This window comes from Lycorma delicatula, chromosome 1, assembly GCF_047948215.1.
Source record: "Lycorma delicatula isolate Av1 chromosome 1, ASM4794821v1, whole genome shotgun sequence".
Taxonomy (NCBI): Eukaryota; Metazoa; Arthropoda; class Insecta; order Hemiptera; family Fulgoridae; genus Lycorma; species Lycorma delicatula.
The window spans coordinates 388,061,388-388,075,557 of NC_134455.1; the positions used below are offsets into that span (position 1 = coordinate 388,061,388).

The following is a 14,170-nucleotide window of genomic DNA, read 5'->3' on the forward strand; positions in this document are numbered from 1 at the left end:
TATTAATAATAAGATTCTTCTTATTTTTATGAAAAAACAACTTCAAAATTCTCGTCAAATAAAGCACTCGATTTTTATCGATGAAATTTTTTTTTCACTGCAGCAAAAATGAAATTAATACCGATCTAGTTCATATTAGTCAGATTTTCTAGTCGATATCTAGTCACCTATTAGGATTTGAGTTTTTATTTTCATTGATTTGAGCAATTGCATTAATAATGTGAAAACGTTTCAGCATTATTAAAAAAAAAATGTTTTAATAGCATACATGTATTCATGTGTGTGTACACATGTCAGCATGATCAGCTTTTGTAGGACTTTCCTGTCACGCGGCTAAAGCCGCGTTCCGGGAAAGTCTTACATCTGAGTAGTTTCTGATGCGCGTACACACACACACACACACACACACACACACAAACAAACAAGCAAACTTAATTTAATATATTTATCATCTTATTTAAATATAATAATAAAATTAGATATTATAAACCAATGGTAATTTCATAACTTACATTGAACAAATTTCTCCTGTACGATCGGCAGACTGGTGTATCCACAAGGCTTAACGTACCAGGTACCGAGTCGATCTGGCGTTCGATTTAGATACCCCGCCAGACCGAATTACTTTTTAAACTTTAAATATTATTCAGTTATTTAATTCTACCACTCGCCTGCGACGTCTCAACATAGGAGTAGTTTAGAACTTTTTTGTGGTGGGGATGCGATTTAAAAAAAAAAGATTTTCTGCAAATATTGTTTTCTTAATCGTTAACAAAGGTGTCAAAGAAAAATATGACCTTAATTAGGTGAAATCTGGAGATACTGAGGGTGACCTTGCTATACAGCCTCATCCCCTTGACCTTTTAAGTTGAAAATTTAATGTCTCAGATGTAAAAGTAATCGGACGAAATTTGGTAAAAAATCGGTCCGGTAGGTCTGGAGGTATAAAGTGATTTATATGCCGACACTGAACGCATGTTTATATGAGCATTAACATCCGGAAAAAGTTTTTTGGGTTCCTTAGGGGTCAAAACATGAAGATCCGGTAAAAACCGCATATGCCGAAACCGGACCGATTATATTACTTTCCCTTCTAGAGCTGTAGCGCTACCTAGGCGGGAAAGTTGAAGGTAATGTAGCAGCTCCCCTTTGCGTTTGTACTGTTAAATTTTGTGAGACGTATTATTAATTAAATATTCTAATTTAAAAGGTGCGCTTACAGATTTCGTTATAGGAAAATTTCACTATTTATGAAATAGATGCAAAATTTAAATCTATCTCTGGTTCCTGTATATTTCACGTCTACATTTAATAACAACTTTGTAATTATACAAGTTATGGACTCGCCTCTGATTTTGATGAAATTTGGAATATACTTTATGTATAACCAAAGTTTTTCGTTACTATTAAAATTATTCATCGAAAACGCCTTTCATCGACGTTTGTCTCTTGCAAGTTACCCGGCACCCTCACCAAAATTTCGATGTTGTGTAAGTGTAATATACTTTATTTTGGGACTAAATCGATTAGTTTCGATGAAATTAAGTTTATAATGAAATTAGATTCACTTAAGGTTAAATTAATTTAGGTTTAGATTAAGATGCGGGTTTTGGTAAATGTACAATATTCATTATTTGCGGAGTAAAAAGTTCGGTTTAAATGAAATTTGAATTTAGTTTATTAGTAAGTCGATTGAAATGTACCGTAATTTATTTGATTGATTCACACTTCAGGATTTCTGCTCGACTCTACTTTAAACAAATGAACTTATTCTCAACTAAATTTATACGAAACAAAATTTTAGTTAGCGATTAATGTACCCTTACGGTGGAAGATCAATATGTGACAAATATGGATTTTCTTCGATGAAGATCGACACGTACCAAATACGTCGGTGAAAGACCGAAATATTTGCATATTTGGACCTTTCCCGATGCATGTGACAACACAGATAAGCTCTGGGAGGGATCGAAACGATAACGAGAAATTAAAAAAATATCACTCATAGATTACGAGAAATCCTGGCAAAAATGGAAGTTCAATTTTAGCCAGACATAACCTACGTTTGCTAATCTCGTCCGATTAACGTTAACTTTTCAGATTAAGTATATTATTCTCTAACATCGGAGGAGATTAATCAAATTGACCGCATTTATTAAAAAAATTAATCAAATTTTCAGCATTTTATAAATCGAAAGGGTCAATCAAGACATACAGATTTTGTTATCTGAATGGATGAACAATAACAAACAAATGATCGGTCAGATGGTTTGCTATTCAATTTTTTTATAAAAATATTTTTATTCAACTTTCACAATCAGAATATCTGAATGTGGTGAATCTGATTAATCGCCACATCAAACGTTGGAGAATAACATATATAATTCGTATACTCGATTTCAAATTCAAATTTATTCCAGTAATAATATTACAAATACAGGGTTATCATAAAAGAACGGTGCGGTTTTTAACACGGTTGAAATTAAAACAGAATTATTTACAGTTTTATGTTTTTTATTTTTCAAATTTGTCGTCTCAAACATTTTTTTACATAATTAATAAATTTCAATATGTGCGCCCTTAGTCGCTCGACAAATGTCCAAACGATACTCGACTTCTCTCCAAACATTTCTTCGTTAACGATTGTCATCGCTTCATTAATCCTGTTTTTTAAGCGGTTTAAGTCGCGATTTTTTTGTAAATAAACAACGCTTTTGATGTCCACAAGAAAAAAATCGCAAGGTGTCAGGTCTGGACTCCTTGGAGGCCAAAGTCCGGGTCCTCGCCGGCCTATCCATCGATCTCCAAATTTTTCGTTCAAAGCGTCCGTGACCGACGCATTGAAGTGTGGGGAGTACCATCTTGTTGGAAATGAAGTCTATGAATGTTTTCGAGTCCATCCGGCTGAGGAAAGCGATAATCGGTTAACACGTAAAGATACGCGACTCCATTAATTGTTTTTTCGGCAAAGAAGAAAGGCCCTGTTACACGATTTTTCATCGCACCACACCAAACATTAACTTTAGGGGAATCGCTTTTTTTCTCGATAATTGCGTGTGGGTTTTCAGAGCCCCGTATTCGTGAATCGTGTCTGTTAACGCATCCGTTCGCGTGGAATGTAGCTTCGTCTGTAAAAATTATATCGTCTAAAAACGATTCGTTTTCACTTATTCTGTCCGACATTTCAACGGCGAAATCGTAACGTTTTACACAATCATCGGGTTTCATTTCCTGCAGTATCTGGGTTTTATAAGCGTGTAATTTCAGTTTTAGCGGCACAGTTTTATTGTAGCAGGTAAACAGCTGCTTCTCTAATAGCGTGGAGGTCGTATTGCATCTAAAAAAAAAATTAATTTTATTTCTTTTTAATCCCTGATTTGATATTTAAACAAATATAATAATACTTAATAACAAGATTTTATGTGCGCGCGCGTGCGGGTCTGCATTTACATGTATTGTATGTTGAGCTTGATTACGTAATAGGTTAATTAAATAAGCGTAAATTTTGTTATAACTCTTTCGTGCATCGTTAAAATGGAAATTTATTTTCGTTAATATTTAATGTAATTATAAGTTCCGCAAGATTGAAAATAACTTATTTGGTATTAGAGGACGTTTGATGGATGGACAACGTATAAGCGAAAAAAATTTTAATGGAATAATTTTGTTGTTTAAAAGTAACGGTAAAGATGTCGTGGCATTCGTTGCCATAGTGGGGGGTGACAGAGAAATATGTGTGTCCCGCAGTTGTCCTGTATTAGTTCACGGGAAAGTGTAGTACGTGTGTTCGTAGATTCAATTTGTAAGACTGTTACTGACTCGAGGGAACTTCATCCAGTTTACTTCTTTTTGTCGAGATATTACTGATTAAGGTGAGTAATTACTTTTTTAATTTTTTTTTACAATTTTTGAAACGATAATTGCAGATGTTTTCTCTTTCTATGTATGTATTCAAATAATTTATTAAATTAAAAATGTTAATAGCCCGAATTTACACTCATTAATTTTAAAAAATAAATAATTATTCACCGTGTTTAAATTTTCTTCGTAACATTTAAAAAAAATATTTACCGTTAATTTTTTTAATTGAATTTTTCTGTTTTAAAATTTATTACGAGGCACAAAAAAATCACGTTTTGCTGGATCAAACAACCTACTAACATGACGGTTTTGGTTTGAGTCTAGGCGTTGAGTCAATTCTTACCAATTTTTTTTTATACAAAAAAAACCCTCATGGTTTAACTTTAATTTTAAGTTTCAGTTTAATAAGATAATTACACGCGCTTATTTAAATATTTATATTTGGTTTCTTAAAAACAAATTTATTATTATAAGAGTTAATCTTTTGGATTTAAATTGAGAATATTTTATTAAGTTTTCCGAGTTTATTTTCATCTATTTTGGATTCTTGATTTTTTTTTTGTATTGAATTAGCATAAGGGGTAGCTTTACGGTCTGGTTTTGATGCTTTAAATTGTTAGCTTTTAAGTTTATTTTCTTATATTTTGAACCTTTGTTTTTTTAAATTATATTGATTTAAGGTTAGGAGTAGCTTTAAGTTCTAATTTTGATGCTTTAAATTGTTAGCTTTTAAGATTATTTTTATCTATTTTGAATTCTTTGTTTTGGCTTTAGGTTTAGTCGGGGTATTTACGGGCTCATGTAGAGGCCCCTACTTCAGGTTCTATAATTTTAACCGGTGTAATATTAAAGTTCGGGGGGGGGGGGTATGGGTTTATTCGTCGATTAGGTTATATTTATTGTTTTTTATTTAATTACGGTTATTTTTTTGTTAGTATTTGTTTATTTGGTCGTTAGAATATTTTGTATAATTCAAAGAGATTTAAAGGTTCTTGTTGCTTATTCGTCTGTTTGTCACATAAGTCTGGTTATTTACTATAACTGGTTTGGGATTACTCGGTTCATCGTCTTTTACGGTCGCTTGTGCTTTTGTTTCTTCGGGTCTTTTTTTGATCGATCGGGAAGACGAAGATTCTTTCTCGTTAAGGGATTGCTTAATTATTTACCTTTACTTAGTTTTTTTTAAATTTTTGTTTTGCGTCTTCTTGTCCTCCTAGATTGAATTTATTTTCTGAGAATAGTTTAATTATTTCTATTTTAAGATGAAGATTTTATTTTTCCTGCTTGTTATAAAGTAATAATTTTTTCTTTAACTCAGCACGGTCTTTATTCCGGCGATTTAATTTTAATTAGTTCTTGTTATGTTCGTGAATTTTATGTTTTGCTTCTTCATTGTTTCCTTATTTTTTTATATAATATTTGATTTGTTTTTTTTTAATTTAAAATTTTGATTTGCGATGTCAAAGATCTTTTTGAGGATAGGCTATGTTTTTCTGTTACAATCTTTTTTTTCTTTGGTATTTATTTTTTTGAATATGATTTCGTTTTTTTTTTGAGTGGTTTTTTTTAAATTCTTTTTCTATGTTTTTTTTTGATTGAATGTCTTGTATTTTTAATTAGAAGTTGTGTTTTATTTTATAGTCTTGGTAATTTAAATTTAGTTCGGTTTTATTATTTGGTTTGATTTATTTATTCTAAGTACGGTTTTTTTATTTTAATACCTGATTTTATTTGTTTATTATTAGGCTGAGATGGTCTCGGGTTAATTTTTTATTGTTTAGTTATTTATTATCAAAATAGAGTTTCTTTATGTTCTGGTCTTATTACTTTATCAATAAATCGTGCGGGCGATGTATTTTTAATTTTGTGTATCGGTTTATTTATTAATTTTGGTTCTTTTCATTATATTTTTTGACGGTGATTTTATTAATTTGGTTTTATTTGCTTCTTTTACTAAAAGCGCTCGGTTCCCCTTTTGTGTTTGGTTGCCTTCGGCGACGGCAGCTCCTACCCCTTTAGTTCGTTCTTCTACTTTGGTGACTTCTGGTGTTTATTTAATTATTCGATTTAATTATTTTATTTATTTTTGCGATACTTGTGCCGCTCGTTTAGAAAATGATTTGAGGAAGATTATTGCTTTTTCTACTCTTAGACGGTTGGGATTTATATTTTTTATTCTTTCTCTTGGGTCTTCATCTCTTTGTTTTATTCATTTATTAATTCACGCTGTGTTTAAATCGTTACTTTTTTTGTGTTCCGGTATTATTTTTATTCATTGTTTTTTAGGTAGTCAAGATATCCGATTTATAGGAGGCTTAGTTAAGCATTTTTTGTTTCTTTAGTTTGTTTATGTGGATTTCCTTTTTTTCTGGGTTTTATTCAAGGGTTTTTATTTCAGATTTAAAAAAAAAATTTAGTTATTTTTTTTAGGAGGGGGGGGGGTTACTTTTATTTATAATTTACGTTTAATTTATTATTTGTTTTCTAATAATTCTTTTTTTCCCTTATATTAATTTTTCTTATAGTTTATATCTGAATATTTCCCTTTTTAAATTTTTTTTTTGTTTTGCCTTTTGATTTTAGGTTAATTTTTTATATTTATTTATTTTTTGTTTGTTTTTGGATGTAGTGAGTTCTTTATATTTTTACTTTGGTTTGATTTATATATGGTTTTTGGGTTTTTATTCTTCTGGTTTTTTTTTTAATTTTGTTATTTTAGATCGATTACTTGTAGAGTATTTTGTTTCAGGTGGCTTAATTGGGTTTTTGAGGTGGTTAGGATTTTTTTTTATAGGTGTACTTGAACATTCTTAGGTTTTACTTTTTTTTGTTCGGATAGCTTAATTTAAAGCTTAACATTGAAATTGTTATTATGAATTTTTTCTCTGGACATTTACAAAATTTATTTATTTATACGTTGAAAGTATTGTTTTTTTTTAAACTATATAAATAAGAATAAAGTGTTTCACTTGAAAGGTAATTAGCGGCTCCTTTTCTTTTAATTCTCTTGACTGGATATTATCAATTTTTTCGTTAACAGTGAATAGCTTCTATTTTAGCTTCGGCTAATTTGAGTATGAGGATTGTCCTTAATATTAAGTCGAAATTAATTGTAATCTTCATTACTCTATTTAAGAGAAATTGATTTTTCAATAATTTTTATTTGCAAAGTAAATGTTATATTTAACTATTCTCCTTATTTACTTCGTTCTAGTATTCCTATCTTTCATACCGTGTATAACTCGATTTCAGGCGTAAGTTTGTCGTCTTCAACAGCCCGTAAGTCATCTAAATAACGCGTAAGTAAACGATCGCCCAGGAGTTATAAATTAAAAACGTAAGTAATTTCATCACCGGGATTTCGGTTCGATTCCCAGCTTGTGTTCATTTTTTTAGCTATTTATCGCACTGTATCGCGTAAGAATTTATTATAACTGAAAGTTACTTCAAATTTATTGTTAAAATAAATGTATTTTTTTTTTTTAATAGAAAGGTGAAAACCACCAAAGTCGAATAAAATACGCTAGTAATTAAAATGCGCCTCCATTCTATCGCGTGCTAAAAATGAACTATTTCTTAAAACGTTAAAATAAAAATATTCCTATATATACATAATTCCCTTAAAATTACTATTAAGAACCGGATAATCGACTGAACGTAACGTAGATATTGATTTCAAAGTTATAAATTTTGATAGAAATATTTAATCGTGATTTTGGTTATGGCGATTTAAATATCTTTTCAACAAGTAAAGTAATGAAATTAAATTTTTTAACAGAAAGCTTGGCACCGTATTTTTTATTTTTATATATATAAAATGATTTCATTCGTTATTTTGGTCGTAATAAAATTCTTAGATGTTAGCGATAATTTCAAAATTGAAAACGACATACGGTGTTGGATAAATGCTTATTAGAACAACCGGTCGATCGACTGCCGTTCAATTAGCTCTCGCAAAAACGTTTTCCTGCATTTACACCCCCAGGCTGTTCCATTATAAACAATTCAGATTATAGGAAAGTAATTTGAAAGTCTAAAATTTTTTTAGGCGTTTTACAAAAAGCGAATCAAACTTTCAAAATTATGATCCGTCGCCATCGATAGTATTTTTTTTTTACGGAGCCCGGTGCATGGCGTCTTCTTACTCGATCTGTTGCAAGCAGGTCTTGTTAAATATAAATAGTTTGAATATTTAACGTTTCCGTTTTTTATACGTGAATAAAGCCAACCGGATGGAAATTCAGGCGACTTCGATTGTCGTTTAGTATTTTTATTTTATTTTACCTGTATGTAACGGTTCGATTACTTTTTCTTTAATCGATGCGTTTACGTAAGCTGCGAGGTAACATTTTTGAAAAATATTCAATCTGTAAAAGAATGCGACATAATAAAATTTCTTACGGGAATGTATAAGAAACGGAAAACCGACTTGGTTAAACTGTCTTAACGCATTTCTTTTTTTTACAATATCCAAGTTCGATATTTATTTTTTCGTTTAACGCCTAAAGGCTCATGCCCAAACTTAAATTATTTTTTAATAATATGACGGTTAAGTAGATAAATATTTTCGTACGTAAAAAATTAACGGCATTTGGAACCAACACGTTTCGGATATAAGTCGGTTACGCGATACATTTAATCTGAGAATGTAAAATGAAATGTACATCTTTTTTGTCAACCAGTACGGTAGTAGTAAAAAATTATGTCCTCTTTTAATTGTAATACGTATTATACGTGTCGGCTGTTAGTTAAGGGTATCAATTGACCTAACAATTTCCAACGGAGTAAATTTTCTGTGAAAAAAATACTCATATCGTACATTTTATCGGTCGATGAAATCAAAATAATGAACCCGCGATAAAAAAATATTTTGTTAAGTTTCGAAGTTTGTTGCGTAATTAAAGAATGGAGGAATCTCTTACTCGTACATATTTTTAAAACAGTGAGGGTGACGTTGCGTCTGAAGTTCGTCAGAATTCCGTTCTTTTTGTACGGTAAATAATTCTGGGTTCGATTTCAGGTTAGACTTGGAATTATGTTATATTATTATCAAAATTCGTAAATAAAAAACCCTCTAGTAAAAAAAAATGCGTGAATATTAAGCGACGGTTACCGGCCTCCGTGGCGCGAGTGGTAGCATCTCGCCCTTTTATCCGAAGGTCCCGGGTTCGATTGCGGTCAGGCACTTCAGAATTCTCAATAAAATGTTATAACAATTTTTCATATTTTTCTCAACCGTATGCATCTAAATTGCTAGTAAAGAATTCAACAGTCGAAGCGAGACCGTTAACAATACCTCTTTTATCTCGTACTTAACGTTTTCATACGATTAATAATTTTAAAACAATTACTTCCGTCTATACTTACGACAATTTTCACTTACATTATACGATCGGATATAATGAAAAGAATTTAATACGTATTCGTAAATATTATTCAGATTTTATAAACGATTTAATACCAAATCTGTTATAATGAAAAAATGTACGGTAGGAGGCCTCTAATTTGGTTAAATCTAATTCTGTCGAGACGTTTCCGAATTAATAGTTATATCTCTTATTTCAGCTGCTCGAGATGGATTTCTTTTACGAATACGAAGGTTCTGCAAGAGAATTTAAATGCAGATTATTTTCTGTATCGGAGGATTTTTCTGTTGTATTTGGTTTAACCTTTCGGGGTCGTTAAATGTATTTTACTTGTTGTCGTGCTTCTATTTCTGCTGTTTTTCAGCGAATTAACTTTTCCTTTATCGTATTTATTTTTTTGCTTTACTTCGTTTTTGGACAGTCTTTATATTATATAAACGTCAGGTGGGACATCCAGTAAATCTTTATTTATATTTAGTTTTTAGTTGAATTTTAAATTTCGTTTTTTTTTCATTAGTTTCCTTTACACGTTCGTACAAGCTGTATATCTGCTTCTAATGATGGATTTGGGTTATGACCGTAAAATATTTTAAACTGTGTTAATTTGTAACAGAATAAATGCTAAGCAATAACTGTATATTTTATTAACGAAATCTTTCACGTAGGCGGTGGGATTTGTGTTTGTAAAATATATTTTATTTTGTATACCTGCTTTAATTTTTAGTTATACTGCTATTAAATTCCGTACCGTTATATAAAGGATAATAGCCCCGTAAAAATCGCTTGTTATTTTCAAAGAGTGTACATATTGTTCTGCCGGATCTATTATAAACTTTTCTACACGTGCAAATAACGGAGAAATGTAATATAAAAATATGCCTGAAATTCTTTGTTTCCGATTTACGACTGGTGAAAGAGAAGTGAAAAGGTTTTTCTTTGTTCGATTCATCTAACAACAATGTTTCTTTTCTTCTTCAGAATACAATGCTTTAAAAGTTTTACCGGTTTATTATTCATTTATCAAAGTTATCGTAGGTCTTACCAAAAATACAGGGTTTTACCCCAATTTATTGAATTTCATACCAGATTTCCGAATAAATACTGCAGATACGGTTCTCGGAACTATTTTATTGCTTTTTTCAGGCGAAAAACAAATTTTGTCCCTTAAATCTAATTCTATTTTGCGGTAGTTCCACACCGAGTTGGATCTCCCCAACTACATACAAACCAACCGTTTTTAATTGCAACAATTATATTTAACGTTAATTAAACCAGGTTAGCGAGCTAAGCGAGTGTAGGTTATTACTTTTTTTAGTACAGCCTTTTTTTTACCAGGATATTTCGAAATCTGTTAACCTTAGAGATCGCTATCGGGTAATTTTCTATTTTAATTTTTAGTTATCGTTTCAATCCCCGCCACCGCTTATTTGTGTTTGTCGACATATACCGGTGAAATTCCGAATGTATCATAATGTTAGTAAATATTTAAATGTTTAACCCGAGGTATTTGGTATGTGTCTACATTCACTAGAGAAATATCGGTCGACATTCTTAAATTTTTATCTTTCACGTTTACCTGTGTATTACACGCGTGTAGTGCGAAATAACGAAATATTGTGTGCGGGTACTATGTGAATTATGAGGGATTTAATTAGGGTGAAAGGGGTTTCTGACGACAAATTTGTTTTATAACTCGTAACTTACGTCTTAAATAAAGCTAGATTATGTATCAGATTTAATGAAAATCAGAGGCCATTCCATACAGACAATTTAACTACGGTTACTTTTTTCGTGCAATTCTAAATCCGGTATGAAAATAATCCCGTTATTTAAAGGTCGTTCTGTCAAACGGGAATACAGATCTACGCGAGAATTAGGTTAATACATTAAAATACGTTCAGTATTACACAAAGTGAAGCGTAGAAAAATGTTATTTGCAACAGAGATAATGAAAGAAGTTTGTAACATAAGTTTTGCAAGCATACATAGTGTTTAGTTTACGTTCCTTTTCTATCTTCAACGGTTTTTATTTTCCTTAGCCTGATGACATTTCCATACGGAGTAAATATAAGTTTGGAAACTAGTTTTTATTTTGAAACCGTGGTGGAATATTAGAAAGTAGAAATAAAGATGGATCTTCGTAGTAATGATGAGTTTGAAATATTTTGTCAGCTGTCTTGGATCCGTCATATTGAATCAATTTCTTTTTTTAAATAGGAAACGATACGTGATTTTAATGTAATGTTTTGCGGAAATAATGGTGAAAATCAGTTATCATCAACGCTTTTTTTTATTATTTATGAGCAATGAAAATTGGAAGGACGGAAAAATCGCGATAGAAATAAAACGAGTTAAAACCCCTGTAGTATCTTTTTTGTTTCGTATACCCTTCAGAATTACATTCGATAACGAACTTTAAACAGTTAATGTTGGAATTATGGCCCAAACCCTAATAATAACAGCCTTCCGATAATTATAATAAGAAATAATTTGCAATACTACTAGAAATTAAACGGCCTGGTCAACTGAGGTATTGTTTACTTTAATTATCATATTTAATTTAAAAATTTACATTTATATTTTCAGTTCTAAATTATTTAATACAACAAATTTTGAACAAATTTAAACAATTTTGAAGTTCAAAAATTTATTACAGATTTAGAAGGTAAATCAGTTGTTATTTTAGTACAGTGCGAATTATTAACTTCTCATTTTGGCTTCAACATATACAATTACAGCATTTATATATATATATATATTTAATAACCCTTTGACAACATTTGGAACCATCGCCTTCTTTCCTTTCCATACTACTTCTACACAGTCTAATTTGAATTTCGTTGTCAAACAGAAAATATGTCGTATCTTGCCACTTCAGCATTATTTTTTCCTCTTTATCACTGTATGAATTTCATTTTTATTTAATTTTAAAGTAGATTTATATTGTTTTTGTAGCTTATAGAACTCTCTTCTTATTAATAAATTTATATTCATGATCAATATCAATATCTGCTTAGGTGTGACATTTTTCATACACTATAAAGTGACATTTCCATGTTCCATTCACTAGCTTCATGCTTATATTGCGATAAAAAAAATTAATATTGTTTACAATCAATTTTTATGAGAAAATGTAATCATATATTCTTATTTAGTAAATTCTGACTATTATAAGATGAATATTTTTATAATCTGTTAAGTATTTATGAGAAATAAAATTAGATTTCAAAATCTTAGGTAACATTATCTCTGATGATCGTGATAAATTATATTTATCATGATAAAAAATTTCACCGTAAGCAATATTAACACTACTGTCAGTAAGATTAGAAAAACTAAATCATTAGAATTACTCGAACAGTTTAACAAATTATTTGATTGCAGAAGCTTACAATTTGTAAAAAACAACATCATCTTGTAAAGTAGTGTTGTTTTCAACACCCATTTATAGGGTGAGTAACAGCATTTTTAATATTTAGATTTGTATGGCAACATTTAGCAAAAGAAACATTTCTTAGGTTTTCCATACAAAACCTGGCACAGTAAAGTCACCTAATACTAATAATAATTTAACTGTTGCTGCGCTGTTTGTGTATGATAAGCGAATTACATATACAATTTATTTTACTTTTATAAATTGTACAATAAATCATAAACATATTTACTTTGTAGTATTTATTTATTGTTTTTTATTACAGAAAATAGATTCAGTACAACTGAAAGAGGAGGAACTGCTTGAAATTATGAATAATCAAAACAGATCTCTAACAATTGAGGAGTTTAACTTAGTTAAACCAGAAAATTTAAAAGTTGAAAACGAAGTGGTAAGTGTTCGATTTTATATACAGTGGCACACCAATTATCCAGATGGACATTTCAAGGCCAAATTTGGATAATTGAAAGGGGTAATTTAAGAAAGGTTGTGTGATTCTATATTTAATGGGTAATACAATAAGTAAAAAAAAAATAAAAAGTAAATGTGTTTCAGTTAAATTAAAAAGAAATTTGAAAAATGAAAATACAATGTACAGTGTAAGAAAAAAGAGATAGTAATATGGTACTATATAGACATGGTACTTGGTACCATGTCTACTATAGTACCATATGGTACTATATAGGGTAGTAATATGGTACTATATAGACATTTGCTTTTATAATCACTTTTACAAAGGTTGGTATATATATATTTTGTTACTAATATTTGTTGAGTTGCAAATAGGCAGTTAATTAACACTGCTGTAACAGCTGATTTTTGAAGTCAAAAGGTTGTAATGTTCAAATCCTAGTCAAAAATTTACTTGCTTTTATAGTCAATTAAAATCTAAACCATATGTCACAGGAATGTTACGCCTGAGTGTACAAGACTACACATTGTTTACATGTCCTACATATCATCCTCATTTAAGTGGACGTTCGTGGGGTACCTTTATTGTTCACTGGTTGGTTACTAGTTTCAAAAAGAGTAATGACAATATTAGTGGTGTAGCCATGATTAGGAGTTTTTACAATTTGTGTGCCTGCCCCTATCTATGCTATCAATTTTTATTTAAATATATCCAGTTTCTGGCTCTGAAATGTCTTAATATCAAAGTGTGCTCTTTTTATTCTAATAAAGTGACTGAAATTTAGCCTCTGCTAAAATGTTTTCTGGTGTATATACATCTCTGAATTTTTTAACAAGATAGTCAATACTTTTTTCTTCTGTCCAGGTAAGAAATATTTCTTCTACAGTTTTTTCCCCTGGAAACCTGAAATATTTTGCAATTGTCATATTAAATATTCTTTGATGTATTTTTCTGTTATTGTTGACCATAAAAGGTGATTTTTCTTTTTCTGATTAAATCTAATATTTTCTCCATGTTCATTATTGTGTCTTCTTTTCTGTCTTTGATGGGCTGAAAGACCTTTTTTTTTAATATTGTTCATTCATTTGTCTATTAGAA

General features: G+C 30.2%; 1 protein-coding gene across 1 annotated transcript in view; it reads left to right on the forward strand.

The window, feature by feature from the left end:
- The window catches only part of LOC142317988 (uncharacterized), a 71,496-nt gene that overhangs the window by 30,393 nt on the left and 26,933 nt on the right, over positions 1-14,170 (forward strand). The window contains exon 3 of the mRNA XM_075354523.1: positions 12,926-13,051. Within this exon, the coding sequence (XP_075210638.1) occupies positions 12,971-13,051 (81 nt within the window). The 5' untranslated portion in view covers positions 12,926-12,970. The remainder of the gene's footprint in view (positions 1-12,925; positions 13,052-14,170) is intronic.